General features: G+C 47.8%; 7 protein-coding genes across 7 annotated transcripts; 4 read left to right on the plus strand and 3 right to left on the minus strand.

Annotated features, from left to right (window-relative positions):
• The first annotated feature begins 3,824 nt into the window (after positions 1 to 3,824).
• Positions 3,825 to 5,424, plus strand: GGS25DRAFT_477845 (class I glutamine amidotransferase-like protein). Its single transcript, XM_049259872.1, has 2 exons — positions 3,825 to 4,597; positions 4,726 to 5,424. Exons 1-2 carry the CDS (start codon positions 4,217 to 4,219, stop codon positions 5,134 to 5,136), a joined length of 792 nt encoding a protein of 263 aa, XP_049120500.1. The 5' UTR covers positions 3,825 to 4,216; the 3' UTR covers positions 5,137 to 5,424.
• A 918-nt stretch (positions 5,425 to 6,342) lies between these two features.
• Positions 6,343 to 7,182, plus strand: GGS25DRAFT_518625 (uncharacterized protein; the record flags this gene model as incomplete). Its single annotated transcript, XM_049263572.1, has 3 exons — positions 6,343 to 6,485; positions 6,630 to 6,819; positions 6,874 to 7,182. The coding sequence occupies 3 exons, from the start codon at positions 6,343 to 6,345 to the stop codon at positions 7,180 to 7,182; spliced, it is 642 nt and encodes a 213-aa protein (XP_049120501.1).
• Positions 7,183 to 7,779: 597 nt separating this feature from the next.
• On the minus strand, positions 7,780 to 11,284 carry GGS25DRAFT_477847 (WD40 repeat-like protein). Its single transcript, XM_049259873.1, has 2 exons — positions 9,521 to 11,284; positions 7,780 to 9,456 (listed from the first exon to the last, which is right to left on the minus strand). Exons 1-2 carry the CDS (start codon positions 10,660 to 10,662, stop codon positions 8,454 to 8,456), a joined length of 2,145 nt encoding a protein of 714 aa, XP_049120502.1. The 5' UTR covers positions 10,663 to 11,284; the 3' UTR covers positions 7,780 to 8,453.
• A 1,528-nt stretch (positions 11,285 to 12,812) lies between these two features.
• GGS25DRAFT_477849 (uncharacterized protein) lies at positions 12,813 to 14,249 on the minus strand (the record flags this gene model as incomplete). Its single annotated transcript, XM_049259874.1, has 2 exons — positions 14,229 to 14,249; positions 12,813 to 13,765 (listed from the first exon to the last, which is right to left on the minus strand). A coding segment is annotated over exon 2 (569 nt), but the record flags the coding sequence as incomplete, so codon positions are not given.
• Positions 14,250 to 17,187: 2,938 nt separating this feature from the next.
• Positions 17,188 to 18,875, plus strand: GGS25DRAFT_142891 (uncharacterized protein). The gene has a single exon (XM_049256327.1). The coding sequence runs from the start codon at positions 17,707 to 17,709 to the stop codon at positions 18,169 to 18,171; it is 465 nt and encodes a 154-aa protein (XP_049120504.1). The 5' UTR covers positions 17,188 to 17,706; the 3' UTR covers positions 18,172 to 18,875.
• Position 18,876: 1 nt separating this feature from the next.
• Positions 18,877 to 20,573, plus strand: GGS25DRAFT_142884 (GroES-like protein). The gene is made up of 2 exons (XM_049256326.1): positions 18,877 to 19,547; positions 19,700 to 20,573. The coding sequence occupies exons 1-2, from the start codon at positions 19,114 to 19,116 to the stop codon at positions 20,349 to 20,351; spliced, it is 1,086 nt and encodes a 361-aa protein (XP_049120505.1). The 5' UTR covers positions 18,877 to 19,113; the 3' UTR covers positions 20,352 to 20,573.
• Positions 20,574 to 22,132: 1,559 nt separating this feature from the next.
• GGS25DRAFT_477864 (uncharacterized protein) lies at positions 22,133 to 24,067 on the minus strand. Its single transcript, XM_049259875.1, has 3 exons — positions 23,801 to 24,067; positions 22,902 to 23,662; positions 22,133 to 22,816 (listed from the first exon to the last, which is right to left on the minus strand). Exons 2-3 carry the CDS (start codon positions 23,452 to 23,454, stop codon positions 22,461 to 22,463), a joined length of 909 nt encoding a protein of 302 aa, XP_049120506.1. The 5' UTR covers positions 23,455 to 23,662; positions 23,801 to 24,067; the 3' UTR covers positions 22,133 to 22,460.
• Between the last annotated feature and the right edge of the window lie 36 nt (positions 24,068 to 24,103).

Below are 24,103 nucleotides of genomic sequence, written 5' to 3' on the forward strand. Positions count from 1 at the left end.
CATTCTCCCTGCGGCTGTATCTCACCTACGTAGGAGATATCATTATCATTCTACAGCGATGGGGCAACTAGCTATTATCTAGGTCAGTACTAGGTATCCCCCCTAATGCAAACCAATGCAGGAACTAACGATTACGGAATGCAAAGCTACAGCCATATATGCAAGTGATGGATGGATGGATACCTGGTATTTCGCATTTGGATACTGTGTTTAAGTACAACAAACTCTTACCGTCTGTACACGGGAGAGTCCTATAACTACTAGCCAGCTAGGTATGTAGTAGATGAGGTATTTGAACATTGACCAACCAAACTACCTACCAATACTACCTCAATACTACCACAGCAACTAAATACAATACCCTTCTAACATGGCTCGCTCGTCTGTTTGACTACATGCTTAGGCCACAATACTGCCTGAACGTTTTGGCAGCTGCGAGCAAGGACAGCGCGGGACCCTGCTTCTGTCAACATTGACAATTTACTATCCAGGCTAGATCCATAATGATGTAGGTTAGGTTGGTTGGGTTTGTCAACTTCAAATTCCCCAACATGAGTATTGCCGACGCTTAGTTAATGTATCCGTTATTCGAACCTCAGTGCCCACTCAGGTCAGAAAGATTCATAATGGTCTAGGCCTGGTGCGGGGGAAGGGGTGTCCTTCTGAGACTAACAGCCGAGACACCATGTGCGAAGTATGTCTGAGAGGCAACACATCATATACCATACCTACATATTATATTATGTACCTCGACAAGCAGGTACCTACATATGTAGGTACCGGTAACTGACGACATCAGGTAGGCAATGTTTAACATTCCATGCTCCCCTTTTATTTCGTATCTTGGCTCTACAATATGTATATTTCCACCTACATACATCTAGGTTGATATGTAGGCACCTTTTGCAGGTACGTATGGTTACAGTGTGGATGTAGGTACATATAGTACCATCCAACATTCAAGCCATCAACTTTCTTAATATATCACCATGCCACCTTTATGGCTGTCACATTAAAATTTGATATATCGTTGAGATCTAAGATCCTTGACCCCAGGGTCACGGTATTTGGGGGACAATCCCCCGGTAAGGCTGTTACTTCTTAAGGACGCACAGCGGCACAGGTAACACGCACCTGGGCATGCAACACACATGCAGATTAGTACGGAAGAGATCAAAGACCCACCCTACATCATCTCGAGATGCTGGAGACCTATCATTCATCCGGGAGTAGATTGCCGAGTAACTAACATTCCCATCTACATATAGGCATGTAGCCTGCACAACACCTACCTGGTACATCTGGCACACCAAATTGGGCAGACACCAAACCACGGGTTGATCGGTTGGCTCCGAAATGAGCAGCCAATGAGAGCCCCCTGGGTAACCACCACCAATGCCCTTACCAATTGCCAACCCCTTACAAGTCATCTTACCCTTTTTATAAATTTTCGTGACATATTTGTTGAACAATGTATGTGGCAAGGAGATAGACAACTAGGTTAGGTACGTAGTAGTAGTAGCAGTAGTATCAAGTAAGCCCACCGATACGTGCCTCTCCTCCCCTTTCCGTTAACTGCCAGATAACCTCCTCTCGTCCCTTCCAGGAAGTACATAGTAGAGAGAGACCCATATACAGAACCACTCTTCAGATACATATCGTTCGTAGCAAGTTCACCTGCAGCTTGCATGCATGGGAATTCAACTCAAGAACGCACCGCACATAGGCCAAGCCCGGCGTGCTCCCGTGAACTAGAGCAAGAGCAAGAGCAGCAACCAGGTATACGTACATACGATGGGTCCAGTATGTGTTACTACCTACCTACCTACCAACGAGAAGAGAGAAGACAACCCTCTTTACCCCCACCATCCTGCGTTTGAGACAAGACATGACTGTTATCGTTAACAGAAAACGGTGGTCCATGGCTCTGTGCAACCAACCAACCAACTTTCCCTCCCCCCCCCCCCCCCCCCCCCTTCCCAACAAACCCCTGGCTCGCTCGGCGCGTGAATCGAGCCTCCCGCAGATTAAGCCTCGCTGAATTCGGCCTTTCGTCAGAAATGATTGTAATATATGTTTTTGAGAGAGAGAAAGAGTCACTTGTCTTTCTACATAGTTAATGACGCTTTGAGAGAGAGAGAGAGCCGGGGCCGCGCCATGTTGCCCGATTGGCTAGAAACTGGATGTCCCAGCATTCATCTACGTACGTAGGTATCTACTGGGTGTACTGGGGTATCTAGTACACTGGGTTGGTATGTAGGGGGGCCTATGTATGTAGGCCAGATCTATCCGTTTGACGATGACGCCCCATGCGCGACGAGGGCAGGCAGGCCTGGGTTGCTGGGCCTCCTGCACGGCCGATTCGGCACGGTGGAGACATTAGGTAGGTAGAGAACCTCTTCTCTCGTTCTTATGGTATGTATGTATGTATGTAGGCAAGTAGTGAACATGCTGGTCCTGTCTATGTACATGTGTAGATACTAAAACTCCATCCCAGCCAGGGTCACCCTCACGTTAACGGGAGGCACTCGCCCCTGTTGCCACCGAGAACCCTGGAGAGACTACCCGTGATCTGGCACTATGTAACCAGACTTCGTCGTGGAGGTACTGAGTATTCTGAGCCATCTCCTTTCACGTCATGATCCTAGCCACTACATACATTAGCAGCTTAGGTAGGCAGGTCTCTGTTCCCTGCTATTACGTGCTATTAGCTACAGACCCAGGTTGGGGCCTACATACATATGTGCCAAGTTAGAGATTCGATAACCCGCGTAGGTACACAGCATTTCGAGCGCATATATCACTGCAGGTGCATGATCTATTGCGGCATAGATCAGATATGTGCTGAATTAGTAGTAGGTAGGTAGGTAGGTAGATAGGCACGTGGTTCTTGAGGTCCCCCTCTCTCGCCCCCCTCCCCCCTGGTTATATGATAGCCACCTGGGCACAAAAGAGATTGGGTGAAACAAGGAGGTTGGTCTTTTAATGAGAAATGGCTATCTATGTATGGAGACCGGTGTGTAGGTGTAGGGTCACTACCAGGTTTGTTGCGTGGAGAGGGAGGGAGGCTGATAGATATGATTATAATGGTACATGTAGTTGAGTCGTTTGCTACAAATGTACCTGGTTAAGTCAACGTCGATGAAGTTCTTTTCTTTTTTTCTTTCCCCGTACCTACATAATCTGGATATAGATACATACATACATGTAGCTAGGTTAGATATGTAGTGTCCGAGTTCTTCATTTTAATCATGATGACGAGAAAGCAAAAAGAGAAGTTAACTGGCTTCGCTCACAAGACCGAAAGATTGAACTACTGTGAGTTCACAACATATGTATGTCCTGTGAGGAACGCTGAAGCACGTTTGGTGGAGAGAGCGAAGGCCAGAGTGTAAATACCCCTGAAGCTATCACTACAACTACACTACATTCTCAATACATACATACTATGCATTTCTAGTGCAACATACAGTGTATATGTATGTATGTATGTATGTATGTATGTAGATAATAGGTAAACGTCATTACCTCATCCGTACAAAAAAACAGTGGAAGCCGAGGCTCTGCCGTTTTGAGTCCCGTGTGTGGCGTCATTAAACGCCCTATTTTGTTTTCAGTTTAGCGTCCAAACGGTGCCCGGGAGCCGGGTTAGTCATACAAGTACAATACAATACAATATGTTACATTCAGGGATGGATTAGTATGATATCCTACTAGCCGACCAATCGGCAATGGAAAAAGACCCACTACATCCAAGCTCCTCCTATGTAAAATGACAGTTACGATGAGTGCACAGACGACAGCCAATCTAATACGGTAGGAGCTCCCAGCATTCCAATTGCTCTCCTAGATACATAATTACCTTCAATTCTAATAATTCTAATAATTCAAACTTGAACTTATCAACCTTTCACCTTTCCAATGTACATAGTAGTGAGTGTAACAACATCACTTTAGGACACCTCTGGGCGTAGAGTCTTCAACGACGACAACAACCTGTAAACGGTAGATAATTTCCTACCTGGTAGTCTTCAACAGACATGCCTAAGTCGACGACGATAGTCACGAACTCCTTTTACTCATTCTCATACTCGCACCCATACCCGCACTCTCACTCTCACTCTCATCCTCACTCTTATCCTCATAATCTCACTGTTACACCTTGACATCATTTCCCCTTATACAGCTCCTACTGTTGTTATACATAATCCTCGCCATGTCTTCCGTAACATCGGATACCGTAGAACAGCCGGTCCGCATCGCCATCCTCCTTAACTCGTACCGCTCCCGCATCCTCCCCGCCATCCGGGCCTCGTACGAGCGGACCATCGGCGCCGTGGCCCCGGAGGCCAGGCTAGCCTTCTACGAGCCCGCTAACAAGGGCGAGTTTCCCGATCCGGCCTACTTCGACCTCGTCGTTTTCGGCGGGTCCAATGTCGATCCCCGCAAGTCCCTCCCCTGGATCTTGGATGTCCACGACTTCCTCCGTCGCCTTGTCATCCATTTCCCCGAGAAGAAGGTCCTGGGCATCTGCTGGGGTCACCAGACCATCTCGAGGGTCTTTGGCGGCACGGTCGTCGAGGCTGCGCATCCAGAAGTAAATCTACTTTCTTATTTTTTTCTGTCTCTTTCCTAACCTACCTACCTCCCTACCTACCTACCTTCTAAGATGCTTTACCAACGCAAACTATAAAAATGTACATATACTAACAACCCTTCCCGTAGATGGGCGTAGCCACCGTGAACCTCACAGAAGCCGGGCGGCAATTCTTCCCGGAAGCCGCCGCCCTCGGCTCCTTCCAGCTGCAGCAGCACCACCGGCGCGAGGTCGCCCTGGCCCCCGCGGACTTCGTCCCGCTGGCCCAGGGCAGCCAGTGCCTGCTGAGCGCGAGCAACACGATCCTGACGTTTCAGGGCCACCCGGAGAAGGACGCGCAGACAGCGCGCCTGCGCATGCACGACTCGCTGCGCTGGTTCGGCTTCGACGCCGCGCTCGACGAGAAGGCCTGGGTGCGCCTCCAGGAGATGATGGACTCGCACCATGATGGTCCGGCTGTCTGGCGACGCATATTGGATTGGGTAAACGAACCGCCGGTGCTGGGAACCGGGATGGGGGATAGGCTGAGTCGGATCTAAGCTACCTGGGTAGCCTTAGTTCGGTGTTGATCTGATAAAGGACTTTATGTTTCGGTTTTTTGTATTATATGGGTCTTGTTAGGCGTGGAGCAAAGGCGATATCTTTGTGCCGCGCATTAGTTTGTGGCATTGGGTGTTATTATGTAGTGTTGATATAGAGGAAAGAGTGTATGTCTACCTAGTAGGTATCTATAAGTGTCTATGGATATCTAGTACATATATAGGTAAGCAGTATCATAGAAAATGTGAGCGGGTAGGTAGTTACATATAAGCAGTCCTCTTTTCTATGTACTTCCTCGCCCTTAACTGATATTGTTGAAGTAGGTATGTATTGTTCGGTCTTAGTAGTTTGATACATCCAATATCAGTGTGTTTACGTACCTACGTAGATATTAAGATGCCATCTAGAATAGGTGTAGCTCTCATAGTGCTCTATTAGCCCCTATCTAAGGGCATCTATGTACCTAACCTCCAGCAACATGTATCGATTAGGGGAAAGAGAAGGGGGTAACAAACGTGATTGTAGATAGTTACCCCTTTTCACGTCGAACAAGATATTTGATGGTTTTTGCACACGGCTTTTTACGTTGTACGTTGACTGATGACAAGAGGCTAGTTAGCAGGGCCAAGGTAAAGAGAATAAGTGTCTAGGTAACCTAGGTTAGTACGTACCTGATCACAGAAAGTCATTGATGGCTTGTGGTTTGTCTGACTTGGAGTCATCAAGTGTTTTTATACTGACGAAACCCCTCTTTGCAAAGACTGTGCCGTCAAGTTCGCGTTGATGTATGCTATACCAGGGACGTGTCTATGATATGGTCTCGCCTCCCATTAGTCAGTAGACGTCTTATGTTATAGGGTCAGCTAGAAGGGATGCTTGTTATTATGGTATAGATAGGCCTGTGTTGTTGAGTCTATGACACATTCCTGGTTTGCTATTAGTTAGTTAGGTGCTAGGGAGGTGTCATCTTGATATCTTCAGGCTGGTGGACCCTGTTATATGCTTAGGGGTATAGGGTTGCACCTAGTTTTACATGAGGAGCCACCTACAGTATAAATCGCATGCTCTTGAATATATATCTAAATATATCTAGAAATGCCCACCAAGTAGCACCATCAACACGTCTCCCAACCTTAGGGGTCCGATAGATTTCATTAGCCACCTAGGTACTTATATATACCTACTCACGCGCACCCACGCCTGACATGGCACTTTCCGTTTCTTTCTCCTTCGGCTCGTTTACTTCACAGCGCAGGTTGGGAGGTACATACAGCTCCCGGCACTTCTACACCGGCTACTCCACAACACCGCATCGTGTCACACACACATCACAGCACGCCGTCACCCTGTGACCACCTCGTCGCATCGAGACTCACTTCTCCGGGCCGTGGAGCTCATGATCCACGGGCTTCGCTGCGTTCACATCACCTACACAGTCTACCCCCCTCAGGCTTCTTGAATATGTTGAATTCTCACGCACGTCTCATCGTAGCATAGCCAGCTCCTTCCTACTCAATGTGCCCGCATTCACGAAGCAACAAAGCACAAATGTTGCTGGTGCGCTAGCCCCACTCACCTATACATTGGCACTGCGCCAGCCGAGATCGAACAAGCCTACGAGGGATCTTCCTTCCACCTTCCTGCTTCTAGGTCGCAGGTCGGGCAAGTTTTTGGAACAGGTTGTGAGCACGACGCGGCGCTTCCAATAAGCGCCAATTGCGACACCCGTCACAAAGAATTCCATAAAACTAGGCAGGAAAACCCATGAAGAAATCGCTACCCGAAGTTCTTGTGGAGACCATAGCACAGAATGGGTGGTGCGTGAGGATGCGTGGTTCTCGACTATGCGCACACCCATCCCCCCACCTCCAGCTCTACCTCAACGCTTTTGCCCTCCCACGGGGCAGCGGACTACAACTCTCGCCGTCGAACCTTCTGCTGCTCTCAAGCCCCAGGCGGGATGGATGGGCAGTGAGAACCGGCGTCGAGGACAGACAACGTGCCTGCACTGGCATCATCATGGACGAGCACCCGAGACTGGGTAAAGTCGAAAAAAACAACAACAAAAAATCTTACCTACATACATACATACATAAAGCAACACCCAGGTACATACCGCTGCGCCCCCGCTGCGACCTAGCCGGCAAGGGAACCCGAACAACCCAGGACGGGCGAGGCAAGCGTACAAAATAGCGGTTCCTTTCCTTTTTCCCGTTGTCTCTCCTCGCCCCCTTTTCTCCAAATCCTATCTTCCGCAGATGATGCACCCTCGCGGATACCTAACGGAGATAGATCGATGGGAAGAAACAACCACCAACGAATGCTCCCGAGAAAGAAAGAAGCTCGTGGAGCCGTCGCCGGGCTCTGGGTCAGCAACCACATACGGTATACATGTGGAGAAGAGGAGGAGGAGAGCGAGTTTGGCGATGACACAGCGGAAGGAAATAAATGTCGCCTGACTGTTGTTAGGTGACTTCTACGGTGACCGCATTGATTACTGGCGATGTTGATTACAGCCTTCTCTCTCCTTGGCTGAAGCTAGGTAAAGATCAACACGTTAGTACCAAGCAGCGTAGGTCGTTACGCACTCAACAAAACAAGCACACAAATTATTTTAGAATATACGATTATGAAATCACTGAGCATGATGTATTATTAATTGACTCTTAGTATTGAAGTGCAGAGGGTGAGAGAGCAATTCTATTTCTATTATGTACTGTGGTTGAAAACCATGATACAAATCTATATGCGGCGCGTGATGTATGTGTGAGTGACGGGATAAAACTGGACTGCCTTGTAAACAAATATAATAAAAAAAAAGGGGTTTGAATGAAGAGAAAAAGGGGGGTTTGTGGGGAGACAAAATGTCTTCCATGCAGCAAGTAATAAGCGACCAGTCCGTACTCCTGGATCTAAACATGTACAGCCACCTCCTTTTTCACAAGCAAAATCGGATCTAATACAGATAGTCCAATCCAGTCTGAGCGATGATCTCGCGAAGAAACAATCTGATAAGTCTCCTACCCCGTGTGGGGACTTTATACGCCACGCCATGCTTCGCCATAAAAAGCACACAAAATCTTGCAGAACTGAATGCTCCCTCTTCCCCAAGCTCATTTCCCTTCCTCCTGAACCGGAACCTTTGAAGATTCACCCCTGGCATAGCTGGAAACCGTCGTGGGAAGGAAATTCGTAAAACTTGGGTTCTTGGATACTCGTGTACTGCAATGCAATGTTTTATCGAGGCCAATGAATTCTCATTGGTTGTAATTAGGTATTATTTCCATCTGATCTCTAGCGACCCTTGTCTGCCATTTTATATGAACCCTGCGCGAGAAACATCGCAGGCAACTTCATGTTTGCGGGTAGTCTCGAGCATCCTAATGTTCGGCACATCGGCACCGAAGTCCATGATGAGGATCTTGGCATCCTGCCCGGTACTGACGATACGTCGGTAGTCGCACTTGGCACTAAGCACCCAGCTGGCATGCCAGCCTGGAAAATCGAGCTGCTGCTCGCCAGTCTCCATGTCAAAGACCTTGATATCGGTATCGTAACTGCCACTGATGAGGCGTCCGCTGATACTGTCAATGTGCAGGCTGCGGACTAAGCTCTCATGTGCTTGGATTTCGTGTAGGCATTCGCCAGTGTTAGCGTTCCAAATGCGAATGACCTTGTCGCTTCCAGCCGAGGCAACAAATCGACCGTCTTCAGAAAATTGGCTGCAAGCCAACCCCTTAGTATGGCCTGCAAGCTCACGGATCACCTTGCCGCTATCAATATTCCAAAGCTTCACAGTGAAGTCACCAGAGCAAGACACTAGGGTGTTCCCACGCATTTGCACTGCATTCACCGGGCCAGTATGGCCGTTCAGCTGCTTGATAAGAGTGCCCGTGGCTCGATCCCACACGCCAATGCTGCAATCCTTGGAACAAGTCACGATATGTTTATCATCAAATGCCAGGTCCAGAACAGCCGCGGTATGGAATTGAAGGCGTCGGACAGGTCGGTATCCAGAACGCACACTATAAATGATACAGGTAGAATCCGAGGAGCCAGTTACCAGAATATCATCATCGTACTGGAGACAGAGGATTGAGGCACTGTGGTGAATCGGAAACGAGACAGTGACTGGAACTGAAGCGTTTATACGTTGATTGTCAGGAAACAAGGCGTAATGTGTTGGGTGACCAGCCGAGTCGAATAGAAGTGAGGTATCATTGACTACATCTGGCGGTCCAATAATGAGACGGCATTGAAGGGTATGCATATCCCAGATTCGGATAGTCTTGTCTCGAGAACCAGTGATGATTTTGTTCCTAGTAGTAGTATGTTAGCAGGAGGGTCCAAAGAACGGCTAATGCTTAGAAAAGGGGCCCATACTCATCGAATTGCTGGCAGTAAACACTGTCCATGTGGCCATTCAAGAAGACAGCACGTGCTTGTTTTCCGATCTTCCATCGCCTGTCAAGCTCTTCCCGGGCTTTGTATATCTTTTGCCAATCGTTTCCAGGGCGGATTGAAGGCACGCCGGAACTGGTGCCAGGCTGGACAGGAAGGCTAGTGGCGTAGGTAATTGTCTTCTCTCTCAGAAATGATTGACGCCAGACGTGCTGATCCTGAATTGCGCGATGCCATAGCTTAGACACTCTGCTTGCCGTTGCTAAATGAGCGGCGTCCAAGTAAGATAGAATATGCACGGCGAGCTCAAAGGGAAGCCGGGCGATGAAATCATTCCTAATTACTGATACACCTTGCTCCTTTGGCCCATTGAGCTGGGAGGTAGAGGCTGGAAAGGCAATGCCAATGCCGCTCTCACGATCATTCTGAGACTCGGCAAGGGAAACTAATTCGTGATATTGTCGTGTAAACCCTAGAGACTCGTTCTGCAGAGCCACGGCAGCTTTGGCAGCCGCACCAGTATGCCAAGGAATGATTGGGGGCGCAGAGCCATTGCCAGGGACAGGATGGTGAGGGAAATCGGTCACAAGAGGCGAGTATATCGTTTCGAGATGACCGGCATTACCGCATGATGCCCGCGAGTGTCGAAAGCTGGTGGCCTGGCGTAATCTATGCCATGGCGAGTGTGAATGAGAGGTCGCGGGTCGCATTTCGGTAGCTGACTCAGAGCTGCGGCGCTCGCGGCGAACAATGCCTTTCAACGATAGGGATGCGCGCCTGATCTTGCCTTTGAGGGATTCGCCAGACTTGGGCACATCGTTATTTCCATGTGATTCTTGAGTATTTCCCTCTTCGATGGAGATATCACCGAATTGGTGGGAAAGTTCATGCTCGCCCAAGACAACGGATTTCGGATGGCGGCGCCACGGCATTGAGTTGCTTCCATTGCGACTCTTTCGGAAAGGATTCGCAGTTGTCGGTCTGATGCAGTCTTCTTGTTGGTCGCTGGTTTCCATACCAGTGTCGTGCGAGAAAAAGCTTGCGCTCGACGATGCTGCAGTTCCATTGAACATTGTCGTCGCAGGTCTTCTCGACGAGGAACCGGAGGAAGAGGACATGACCATGGCGAAGGCCAAAGAAGCGTGAAAGACTTTAGTTAGATATATTGATCGATCACACAAGGTCTAAGGATCGTGAAGATAACGACAGTTTAGGCGATGTGCGTATAAAAAAAAAAGACGAAAACTTTGTAACAAAGTATTAAGGATGGGATGTGATGAACATTAATAAAAGATAAAAGATAAAATAAAAGAAACAAAAGAAGAAACAATACGATTCAACCCTCGGCGTGGGAAGGAAAGAGAGGCGGAGAGGGGATATGAGTATAAGAGAGTGAGGTGAGAGAGAAAGAACGGATGGTTTGGTTGTTGGAAGTAAACAAATTTGCTGGTAAGCCGAAAAAAGAATGAGTGTTATTAGACGATAATGATAATTATAGGTGATGTAGCGTTGTATACTACCAGCGACCAGTGTAGCGACCAATGTAATACTGGTAGGTAGTGTAGTCGCGTACGTGTTGTACTACCCTAGGTTAGGTATGTAGTGAGGAGGGTAGTGTTCAAAATTCAAATGCAACTTTGAACCTTGAATTTGTTATGTCCCGAGTCGTTCAGGTTTCGTGGCTGGTTACTGGTCAGCGTAAGAAAAAAAATTTAAATAAAAATATCCAAATGCCTGCACCCAGCCTGTTCCCCAACCCGACGAATGTAACTTGAATGTCACTTGAAGGTCAAGGCATCTAGCAGCTAGCTCCCTAAACATATCCACTTAGCGCAGCTGTTAGTGTTAACTTAGCTGGCAAAACACCATATCCCCACTTTATTAGCGCTACGTACCTATGTACGTATACTTCACGCTTTATGTGTACATGTAAGCATTGATTGCCTTCAGTGTTCAATGTTTCTTCTCCTTCATTCGCCTTCCCCAACTGAGGTGTTAACGTGTAAAGGTAAGTCGTCACTTAATATATTTAATCTAAACGCAAGATGTTTCCAGAGTACGATCCTCATCCAACATTGAATGTTCAAAGAACCATTGAAGCGCACCAGAAAAGGTTCAATGGGTACGAACATTTGTCGCAGCACTGAGTCAGTCTACTCAGGGGCACATAGGCAAGCACTAGTCTCTGGACTTCTTACATTGGTGCTGGTATGAAGCCTTGGATTTTTAAATAAGCCTGTTTCCTTTTCTTCCTACTACGTATTCAGCCAAACACGACTCGCAAGCTTGCCAAGAAGCGGTGCACTCCAGCTCCAGTGTGTTGTCAAGAGGCAAATGCCCAAGGTTGGGTTAGGTACCTGGTTAATAGTTAGAAAAAGAATTGAAGAAGGGGAAAATGGGAACAGTACCAAAGCAAGGGCTGACAATGCAGTAACGGCGGAAGCGAAAGTCGGGGATCCCCGTCTACGATGTACCTACAATACCTACTTAAAACGGCACCGTCTATGGACCTAAAACCCATATCCGGTTCATGATTGTCTCTCACCTACATGTATGTACTTGTACAAGTGCCTAATAGTACTGATCTTCCCCCGACCCCCTTTCCCTTAATGTTCTCCCTTCAATATTCCCTTCTCCTTTCAATGTTCCCTTCAATGTTCGTCTTGTTTAGTGTATGGCTAGATACATTAGTATCTATGTAAGAACAGACATGCGCATGACTGTAGTAATTGCATGTAGATGAACATTGATTTTGCATGTATCATGTACTAATGTACTAGATACTATGTACCATGTAACTATTTAAATTCATATGCACGAGTTGGTCCTTTTTTTAAGGTTTGTGCCCCTTGTTTCAGAAACCCCAGATTCCCTTATTCAAAGAATGCACAATACTACATAGTTAGTACGTAGTTATCTAGGATAGGGTATGTACGTTGTAGCCTGTAGGTAGGTAGCCCCGTGACTTAATCAAGCTGCCAGGTACCGTCTTTCAACCTCTTCGCCGGATCACTACATCTGTCTTTGTACCTGCTTACATGTAGTATGTATGTACCAATCAGTATGCCCAATTAACAGGATCTTGTCAAGTTCAACATTTGAAGTTCCAACATGCATATGTACATGCATATGTAAGCGCTGTTTCTATTTTAACGCTACATGTAGGTACATGCATATTATGTATCTAGGGTACTACTATGTATGTACTAGGCCTGTAGCCTAGGCTGTAGGTAATCTCCAGCTTAAAAAGCTAAAATTATTCTCCGCGAAAATATTCCCGTCTATTCCTAAAGCGCGGCTGAGATGGTGAGCAGTGCGGCCAAGGATTCCATGGATTCTTCTTTTTTTTTCGTTCATCGGAGCCAGGTCGTATCGTACATTACGGTACATAGTATGCAAAGAGGCATCTTAATGTGATACCCCTGTTCATATATACCGGTAAAGGGTTCTTCATTATTCATATAACTATCTACCTAGCCCTAAACAACTCCGATGTCATCATCTCCTTCATAGATAACTATTAGATGCCCTCCGTGAGCGCGAAATTACATTACTACAATTTGTTCAGTCGAGTCCCGAGTCCCGAGTTCCCAGTCCTGAATCCTGATGTCGCCTTAAACTCCTACCGGCCCGTTCTAATCACGGAAAATAACACCTCGTCTCATGCCCAAATCTCTGTTGACCTTCTCAAAGTGGTCCCGATGTTCCTTGCGTGCCTGTTGGGTTTCCCGTGCATCAATTCTCCACCACGGATTAGAATGGCGGTTAAACAGCCGCCAGCCTCCGTCCTCCTTTGTCGTCTTAACCTCTTGGCCCCGGAGTACGATAAACCACCTACTCATGGCCGGCTTTTCTGGCTGGCATCGGAAAATCCCCTTCTTGCGTTCTGGGAGTAGTTCTGTCATCTGAACCTCGCATTCGTCCAGTATCACAATTCGCCATTCGCGGCGGCGAAAGGGGGTTTTGTTTGTAGCCTGGATCTTGTCATCCATGAGATGTTGGACCCTGTTGTATATGTCCGCTTTCAGCAGGAAGACTCGATTGGCCAAGTCCTGGGCATACGATTTTGCCTTCTTGCGATTTCTACCGTCGTACTCATCAATCCTCTTTGCATGCAAGTCGGCGAGCTCGCTCTGACCGTATGATGTGACTGGGTTTAGCTCCACGAATCCATCATCCAACGCCGTCCACTTAACCCCTAATTTCATTCCACAAAACGTCTTCCAGGTACGCATGTCCAACGTATTGTCACCATAGACAACCTCCCAAGCTTCATAAGCCGTCTTCCCCGGCTCGTTTTCTAAGATGGTACTATTCATAAGCAGTTAGTGTCACTTCCTATAGTGCAAGAGGGTTCAATCTTACAGTCCTTTCCGTCCAACAGGGTCCGGGTAGGACACCATGGATGAGACGGACAAAGCGTCGTCTTCCACATCGCATACTCCTTCCGCCATGGTTTCAGCGTCACCGTCCTCGCCTAATGATGTCCTACTTGAGCTTGAGGGTAACTGTGTAGTTTCATTTGGCGAAGCCATCATTGATTCTGTCGAGCGTGGGTAGCTCTAATAAATGCGAGTAAATGGCCCAGAAAATTAAGGATGATTGATCAAGGCTCTCGAAGGCAGCAAGACGCTTTATTTATCGTCGAGTCTCACACCTTACCTAGATTTTCTACTGATGTTTCACATAGCTCTCTTCGCAGACGCGGGATGATGACCGGTCTGCTTATTATTGCAATTACGTTGCTTCGGTCGCGCAGTCGGAACATGATTGGGCGCCATCTCCTGCGCAATGCCGTTCTAGCAGCGATAGACGGGATGTCATCCCACATATCAATCGCCCTTCAATGCTCTAGCTCGCTCCAGAACCTTGCCATTCATATAACTAAGATCGATATAAGGTTGACCATGTATTTCCGGTAGATTGTCAGCGATCGACATGGTTTGGACTAAGCTCCGAGCCGTTTAATATGCTCTTGTCTCGAGTCACAGCAGGCTTGTCCTCGCCTAGCCACAGACGTTGGAATGATACTAGCACAGCAGTCTGTCATATTGCGCTAAATATACTTCTGTATTTCCACGGAAGCCCCCCCTCCACCCCTATACCTAGACGTAGGGGGGATCACGCTATAGAAAAAAGAAAAATAAGGAGAGGCCTCGTAAAATAGATGGTATCTGACCGCCGCTTCCAGGTTCAAGGTAGGTAACTCCAGAGCTCAAGGTCCACAATGTCGGTCAAACGATTGACACAATGCTTTGGTGACAGGTTATCCATGAGCGATGGCCGAGCTTGTGGCTTGAGTACGCACTTTTCATGCTTTTTTACGGGATCCGACGAAGTTCTCGTGAAGCCTGAGGCTTCAGGCAGGAGTCCTGATATACTATTGGACCCTCTGCGCGATGTATTGGCCTCGCTCGTTAGCACGGCTAACGCTGAAACTCAGCCAATGCATCAGCGTGCCAAAGCCACTGGACTTTGGGTTCGGATGGATGAAGGGGTCCTATGGCCACGTGGATATTTTGTTCTATCCCCTCGACCCGCTCCCCTCTTCCGAGTTTCTCGATCCAACCCGGAAGCTCTTTGACTTTATCGATCACCATGTCCGTCCTTTTCTGTGATGAGACAGTGTATTTCTTTACCCCCCTCTGCCACGTCGGTGCAAGCTCACCGGCGAAAGCAAGCGCCCTCTTAATAGCGGTCAAGTCTTTATAAGTAGGTATCCGAAAACGGCTTGCGGATGGCTTAGTCCACTTCATTGCTTCCTCGGATTCGACGGCATTTTTTATAAATGCTACAGCAAGAATTGCAGACGTCGCCTAGCTTGGACCCTCTGTTCCCAACAATTGTATCCTTGTCGTCCCTTCATCGTCCCCGATAACCTTTCTTATGGTGTTCTATCATGGCTTTTATATCACTCGGCTTTTTCACTATCCCGCCGCCGAAGTAATATATTCTTTTCAGGTGGGCTTTGTGGGGGTTATCGGTAGCGTTTACTAGGTCTGTGGCTCTTCCGCTACTTGTTGGGGGTGTAGTTTTGATGTGCCATTTTGCAAAAGGGGTGGCGTGTGGAACTGTTTACACAACACTAGGAACTCTACCTCGAAGCCAAAAGTTGCCATGGTAGAAACCCTACTCGTACTTGAGATGTCCATGAGCGATGGAAGTTGTCGTATTTTTAGGTGGTTGTTATTGGCACAGAGGAAGACAAGTCAAGCATATCTTCTAAAGGGAGTCCTCTCCTGATAAATCTCGAACATTCTTTGGAAAGCTTGGCTGGCCCTCCTAACGTAAAACAAGACTACTGCCGTGGAATCGTTTCCAATTCATCATAAGATAAGTGAGGAACCTATGATAATCTCGATGCGACAGAAGGGCTATGTTTGTGCCTGCCTGCCTGTCTATGCAGCCAGCCTTGCAACTAGCCCCTAAAGAACCTGAGAGTTGCTATGCTACTAACCCACCTTACCGATGATTCCATAGACTCAGCTGAAGAACCCAACCGACTACCAGGCCGCTGCAGTGATTACATACTAGGTATCTACCTAGTATATGCCAACAATAATGTGCATCTATGCACGTAATTGCCTTTTAGCATGCTTGAAGCCCAAGTATGCTATTCGATACCGAAGGCGTGGCAGACCTATCAACACCATGGAAATAGTAAAGCACGACATTTCCCTCTTCGCCGGTCGAAAGATTGTCGGCTGCAATCAAGTGGGCCGAGCCTCTATGTCTAGCCACCAACAAAGGCGAGTCGCCAGCCCATAGTCGTTGGATCGATCTACCTGACCTTTTACTGGTTTCACAACGTACATATGCAATCCTGCGCGATGGCACCAATGCTATCAATGGGCAATATACCGCGACCCCCACGCAGGCACATTGCGGCCAAAGCCTTTTCGGACTTATACGTGATAGGTAGTACCTACATATCAGAGGCTGATCTGAGACACTGTCTCGGGCCAAGATAAGAAGGCGAACGGTAATGTGTACCTAGTAGTGTATGTAACGCTCTCTGCATAATACCATTGTTATCCCTTAACCCCTGGGCCAACATCATGATAGAAGGGAAGTTGTTGAAAGTTATGTGATGTTGTTTTTATCTAGTCTGGCCGTTCCCGTCCCGGAACAGCTCCCGGCTACCGTTTTGACATTTCCAGCCCGGCCCAACAAGGCCACTGTCACACCTCCTAGTAGGCATGTAGGTGAGAAGCAGGGATTCTTGCCGTCCCGTCCTCCAACATCGTATCAGCACCGTTGGCGCGCGCCTCATAAAGAAAATAAATTCCCTAGGGGTTTTTTTTCCACGCCGGTTTCAATTATGTACCTACATAGGTATGCGTGCAGATAGTTTGTCGGCTGCATCTCGTCGTGCTGGGCTTGTGAAACTATTTAGTACATATTGTATGTATGTACATACATGCAAAGGGCTGTCTGACGCAATCATACATACATCTACATCTACATCTACATCTACATCTACACCTGCACATATCCCTATAGCTCAGCGCTGCTACATTATCTAGGTACCTGCCATTCAAACATGTATGTTGAAAAAGAAAAATGTGAGCTGTCATAATGCGTAGTATACATAAATTCTAAGGGCCAAGTTCATGCTACATACATACATAACATAAAATATACATGCACATAAGTTAGTATGTGCCATTTACAGGTGTACCCCCAATCTGTTCAGCCGCTGGGATTTCCATTTTGAGGATCTTTAGCTGTCGATAGTTACTTACCTATAGTTTTATGGCGATGTGTTGCAACCACGATATTCTCTTCGTTTTTATTTTAGACTTGAGATAAGTAAGCGACGACGACGCCTGGAATATCGTCACGCAGCTCTAAGTTTACTGTCTTGGGTAGGCACCAACATGTACTTGGGCAAGACGGGGACCTCGTGGACCTTGATGGACATCGAGGGTCGAGACACGATGAATTCAGGGGAACGAAGGGAGCAAGGGAACAAGGGAACAAGGTTGTTCCAAACCGAGTTGGTTGGCTCTCTGAACGTCCCCAGAAATTTCAATTGGTCAATTAGGAATTGTCTTACCCCGTTGCCATCACGGCCACGTTTCTATTGCTATTGCTCGCTCACTTCTAAAGGCTCCATCTTCTTCTTCTTCTTACTTGCATACTACAGCACATAAAGAAACAACAGCATGGCGCCACGTCAATCTGTCTTGCCCTTTACCTACCGCGCCTTCTTTCTCATCCTCGAACCTATATCTGCACTTGTCGGTGCATTCTACGCGCACTTTCGGCAGCATGAGTACCTCAGCCTGACGACGCACACTTCATCGCCGCCAGTTCCCCTCGGCACCTCGACTATTTTGTCTCAGCTCGCCAATCTATACTTCCTCTTCGCACTGAACGAGGCGTTGGTGCTCCGGTCGACGGGTGACCTGCGAGTGTGGCGGACCGTGCTGTTCGTCCTGCTGGTGGCAGACTTTGGACACCTGTACTCCCTGCAGGGCCTGGGATCGTGGGTTTACTGGGACGTGCGGCAGTGGAATGCGATCGATTACGGGAACGTGGCTTTCGTGTATCTGGGCGCTACCTTACGAATCGCGTTCCTGGCTGGTGTTGGAATAGGGAAGCCGGCCAGTATCAAGAAAAAGGCTTGAAGGAAGAACAAAAGAGACTTCACTTTTTGGCCAGACTCCACACAATTCGACTCCGGGGGTTTTTTTTTCGGTTTTTTTTTTCCATTCTAGTTCATCAACTCACGAATGGATTTTTACACACCGATATCAGCTACGATAAAAGGCATTGCGGATTTCTCTCGGCATATGAAATACCGCCGTGGCGATATCAAGCTTCAGGGATTCGTCTTATCGTCGACGCTTGAGTGGTGGAATATTCGGCATAGACATCGGATTAACCATTCAGACCAACTAAAACAGAAATAAAATGAAAATAGAAAAAAAATAAAAATTCCATCTATAAGTTGTTGGCTTGGAATTATGTACATTCGGCCCCTCTTTCGCGACTACCTACGTAGGTAGGTTACCACATGGTACATATTGCTCCGAGATTGGAGCTACATACTGTACATAGATGTGTGTATGGATGTATGTAGATACACACTTACGTACATGTTTCCAAGCGCTGCTTGCGCGCCCTGTGCGGATAAAAGGATCTTTAGAAAGATGTCATCTACTATCCTATGTACCTAGCTGCTGGGAAAGTGAGTATTAGGTACTAGGTTAGGTACAATACATATCCCACCTCCCTACCTACTTGGGTAGCTAGTTATGTAGGTTAGGTAATTGCTAGTTTGAATAGGTAGTAGAATATGGGGAGGGCGAGAGGGGGAAAGGGGAGCGAGAGGGGGACCAGGGGGGAAACAAGGTGGAGAATGCGACTTCGTGACTTCAAATATCTTGATTTATCCTGTCAACCCCCTCCCCTAACACCCACCTCGTTGTTGGAACATTTGGAAAGAATAGCTCTTAGCATACACCTATCCAGTACCTACATTTTTGTATCATAACAGCTATAGTTATACCTACCTATCTACCTACAGTACCTTACCTCGCCTTACCTACCTAGGTATACTTCCCAACATGTCCAAATACGACCAATACGAAGGCTTCCAAGTCGAGTCCGCCGCGACCTGGACGGAATTCCACAAGAACAAGTTCGACACCAAGCCCTTCGGCGACCACGACGTCGAGATCAAGATCGAGTGCTGCGGCGTCTGCTCCAGCGACGTCCTCACCGTCAGCGGCGACTGGGGCACCCAGCCCTTCCCCCTAGCAGTTGGTCACGAGATCGTCGGCAAGGCCCTCCGCGTCGGCCCCAAGGTTACCCTCATCAAGGCCGGGCAGCGCGTCGGCGTCGGCGCCCAGTCCTGGTCGTGCTTGAACTGCCGCCAGTGCAAGAACGACAATGAGACGTACTGCTCCCAGCAGGTCGATACCTATGGCGCCACCTGGCCCGACACCGGAATCGTCACCCAGGGCGGCTACTCGTCGCATGTAAGAACACACGAGCATTGGTATGTATTTTTTTTTTTTTTTTTTTTTTTTTTTGGAATCTTGAACAGTGATTTTGTTTCAAATACTCACCCACTCCCACCTACCTACCTACCTACCTATCTACCTACCTATCTACCTATGTACTTATATCTAACCGGATGGGCCATGTCAGGGTCTTCCCCATCCCCGACGCGCTCCCCAGCCCCCTCGCCGCGCCAATGCTGTGCGCCGGGATAACAAGCTACAGCCCCCTCGTCCGCAACGGCGCCGGCCCCGGCAAGAAAGTCGGCGTGGTCGGTCTCGGCGGACTAGGCCACTTCGCGGTTCTGTTCGCCAAAGCGCTCGGCGCCGAGACGTGGGTGATCTCGCGCACGCACAGCAAGGAAGCCGACGCGCGGGCGATGGGCGCCGACGGGTTCCTCGCCACGCAGGACAAGGACTGGAACGGCGCGCACCTGAAGACGTTCGACCTCATCATCAGCACGGCGAACAGCTTCGGCGAAGGGTTCGACCTCAGCGGCTACCTCGCGCTGCTCGACGTCCACGGCAAGTGGGTGTCGACGGGCCTGCCCGCCGAGGCGACGCTGAAGATCCGGCCCCAGGACCTGCTGGACAACGGGTGCCTGATCGGCGCGTCGCATCTGGGGAGTCGGCGGGAGATGCTGGAGATGCTGCAGCTGGCGGCGGACAAGGGCATCAAGTCCTGGGTCGAGGAGGTCCCGCTCTCCGCCGAGAATCTGTCCAAGACGCTGCAGAGGCTCAACAATAACGATGTGAGGTATCGGTTCACGATGACGGACTACGATAAGGCGTTTGGCGCGTAGAGAAGCGTGAAAAGGGGAAGAGAGAAAGAAAGAAAGAAAGCATAGATGAACGAGCATTATAATACCCACCTCCCCTCTTGGTGCAACCCACAACATTCCGCTCTAGATAGGTAGACTAGGGCAGTATGGAGGCTGGAAAGCTCCTCTGATAGAAATAAATAAATAAAAACTTACACATCATAACATCTAGTTACCTGGATACTTACATAATTAGCTGGGGTAGAAATATCCTGGATATGTTTGTTAGACGAGGAGATTCAATAGACGTCAGCTAGGTCCCTGCTTACATGCATCCGTAGTAGCACCACGGTGTACGTACTACCTACATACCTAGGTAATCTCCCGCCCCCAACTCCCCAGGAGAAAAGGTCGTAGTTACCTAGTAGTTACGTGGAATCTTCTTCGAACGATACGTTCTAGTACTACATATGTACTCGCTTACACCTACCTAGACACCTATGTACAGAAAGCTGATAAAAACTCCGGGCCCATCACGCCACGGCGATGAATGAGGCTCAGCCAAGCGAACCGTCCGAATCCTTCGGGGCGTAATCTCGAAGCTTACGGTGGAGCGACCTGTTGGCAATACATATTTATCTACAGCAGCTCTCACATAAGCAAATACCTATCCATGGTACTTACATAAGTACCTACGTTAGATACTACCTTAGCGTCAAAACCCACTTCGTAGAAACCGTATATATACCACATTTATACCGCTTATACCGAAATACCTCTCAAAAAAAGTTAGGGAAACAGATAGGTTATATTTTAGAACGTTCCAAATCAAATAGAACGTTCTATTGACTTTGAACGCATTCAATTAGGAGCGGTATTTTTTTTGCGAGCGGTATCCAAATGGCAGCGGTAACTTTTTGATTGAACGGTAGCTGATTGATTACCGTTCCTTGCATATTCCTTTTTTACGAAAAATTGAATATCTGTATATTGAGGTTTATGCATATATCGCATATGCATATTCTTATATCAGATATTTCATATCTTATCTTTCATATCAGATCTATTATTTTCTTTATTTTCTTTTTATTTTTATTGGTTTTTTTTATTTGAAGATATTTTGAAATTTTTACACATATACTGAATTGAACCATGGACCTACAGACTGATTTACTGATTTACGAATTCTACGGATTTTACCACTACGCTACAAGGCATTTATTTAATTATTTGCGCGCGCACGTAAGTGGTTTGGTTGTTTTAGTATAAGAGGGTATCGTGGGCGGCCTAAGGCAAACACCAACATTGGATAGAAAAGCCGGCACCATTGAAAGTGCCAATACCATTAAAAGGTATATACACCTCTCCAAAGGTTCCAACAGCTGGAAAGGTTCCAAAAAGCCAAACGTGCCAAAAGGGGAGCGGTATATATCCAGCAGAGCCCAGCAGAGCCGCAAATATACGGCTTTGCAAAGAGACATTGGTATATTTGCGGCTCTGCCAAACTCTTTAGTATATATGCGGCTCGCTTAAATAAAACGTTCTAATCCAATAGAACGTCCTAAATAAGAGCAGTAGATATACGGATCTATTTGGGAGCTGTTTGATATTTCAACATCTCGAAATGGTTGCGGTTCTATGAAATTAAGAAGTATATTTACGGTGGTTAAATGCAAATGGAATATATGCGGTAAACGCGAACCCCCCATACTCCCCTATGTAGGCTTAAGCCCGGTGAAATCGTTCAGTCGTGCGTTCATATGTATACGGGAATCTACATACGTACCTAGGTACCTAGGTTAGTACATATGTAGATAAAAAGAGCTGCGTACAACTGTAAACAGACATACATATGTATCCTGCCATCATTGATATCAATATGTAATTTAAGAAGTTAGGTGCCTATGCGAAGTAGGTATATACACGAATAAATTTTAAAACTCCATGCTGGTTTCAATGTTCAATGTTTAAAAAAAATATGTTCCTTTCCCCCTTTCCAGCCCATATGTAACTCCCAGTCATACCGCTGTGTTCCTAGCGTATGGGAGTCAGCAGTAGTCCTATAATGCAAATGATATCCATCCGTCCGTCCTAGTCCTCTAAATGCAGTAACCCTAACCCTAACCACCAACCTCGTCGGCATCTGCATCATCATCTCGCATGATTCGTCGGCGACGTAGGTAATTCTGCCACAAACTGGCGTTCCGTATTGCGACTATCGAGTTCCGAGGCCGGAAGGTTTAGTAGCGGGCTGTAGGAGTGGTGCTTCTTGTTATCCGCGCTAGCCGCGCCGGTCCATCCGCTCAGCTCGGATATATGCGACGTGTGCCGGCTGTCTCCGTGCCAGGACTCTTGGGGCGGCGACGACGAGGGCGGGGGATACGGGTGCTGGTGGTGTGTGGGGGAGTAGGGCGCGAAACCTGGGTAGCTGGGACTCGGGTACCCCGGACTGGGCGCGCCGGAGTGAGTCCCGTCTTGCCATTGTTGCATGGCGGGAGAGTATGTGGCTGTGGTTTAGTTAGCATTTATATCACACAATCCACGTCTAGTGAATGAGGGAGATGAGTTAAGACTACAGTCTTGTTGACGTACAGTAATCTGGGGTCGGTTGGTCATTGCCTTTCTCCTGCTTCTTGCGTCTTATCCAGCCGCATCTGTATGCGACGAAGGCAAGTATAATTGCCACGAGAGCTGCGCACCCAATAACGATGCCTATTATTGCACCTAGCGGGAGCGTATAGCCGGAAGAGCCCGGGCTCGCAGCTGTAGTAGACGTCGAGCTTGCGATGAAGACCTCGGCGTTGGAGGCATCGTCGCTCAGTATTGCGGGCAGCAGGCTCGCTGTTGGGCATCCACTGTTTTGACAAGGGTTTATATCACAGCATCCTAAGAAGGGCTGGCTTCCCGCACAAGTCCACCAGTTGCTGGAGTTCCTAGGCGCCGCGCAGTTCTGCGGCGGTATGCTTGCGTAGTAGTCTGACGAGAAGCTCGTGGAAGCCAGGGAGCTTTGCGGGCAGTTCCCGCTCCCGTCCGCACACGGGTCGATGGTACAGCACCCAACGAACCGGATCTTTGCGGTGTCACAGGCGTAGAACTGGCCTTTAGCCGGGCATGAGAGCCCGAGGTCAGAGGTGGATATTGGCATTGTGGTGTGAAGAAGAATTAGATATATGTAGTTAGGTAGTTAGGTATATTAGTTGAAATGTATTAATGATTAAGTTACCGATTCATCACACAGTTGGAAAATACTCGGAGAGAGGAAGAGCGGGAAAAGTAAGAAAGGAAAAGTAATAGAGCCTCTCAAATCCGTGGAACCGTTGCAGCAGTAACCAACAGTCTTATGAGGAGACGACCTGTCATGTTTTGGCTGGGTCAGTGAATTATGCAGGTAGACGCACGTTGGACGTATGTAGATCCATCCATATCGCATGGCGGCTTGCCCGCAAAAGCCATTGACGGAAGGATTAGTGTAAGGCTCGGAAAGTATTCACCTCTACGTTGTATCTACTTAGTATCTCCATAGCTACTGTATGTAGCTCGTAGATACTGTATGTAGCTGTATGTAGAGACCTACACACACATTACCTTTTGCCAAGTCAAGATAGATACGAGACCGACACTGAGGTACCTACCTATTGTGTATATAGGTGGCAGTGCTGAATACCTAGTACTCGAGATTCTCGATCAAGAGAAGCAAATGACGATTCAAAAATGTTGGTCTGGGCTCATGTGCCTTGTAAGTTGTTGCATAAGGATGCGGTTTTGGTTGCTACAATGTTGTATTTTTTGTATTT

Source organism: Hypoxylon fragiforme, assembly GCF_022984875.1.
Source record: "Hypoxylon fragiforme strain CBS 206.31 chromosome Unknown GGS25scaffold_2, whole genome shotgun sequence".
Classification (NCBI taxonomy): Eukaryota; Fungi; Ascomycota; class Sordariomycetes; order Xylariales; family Hypoxylaceae; genus Hypoxylon; species Hypoxylon fragiforme.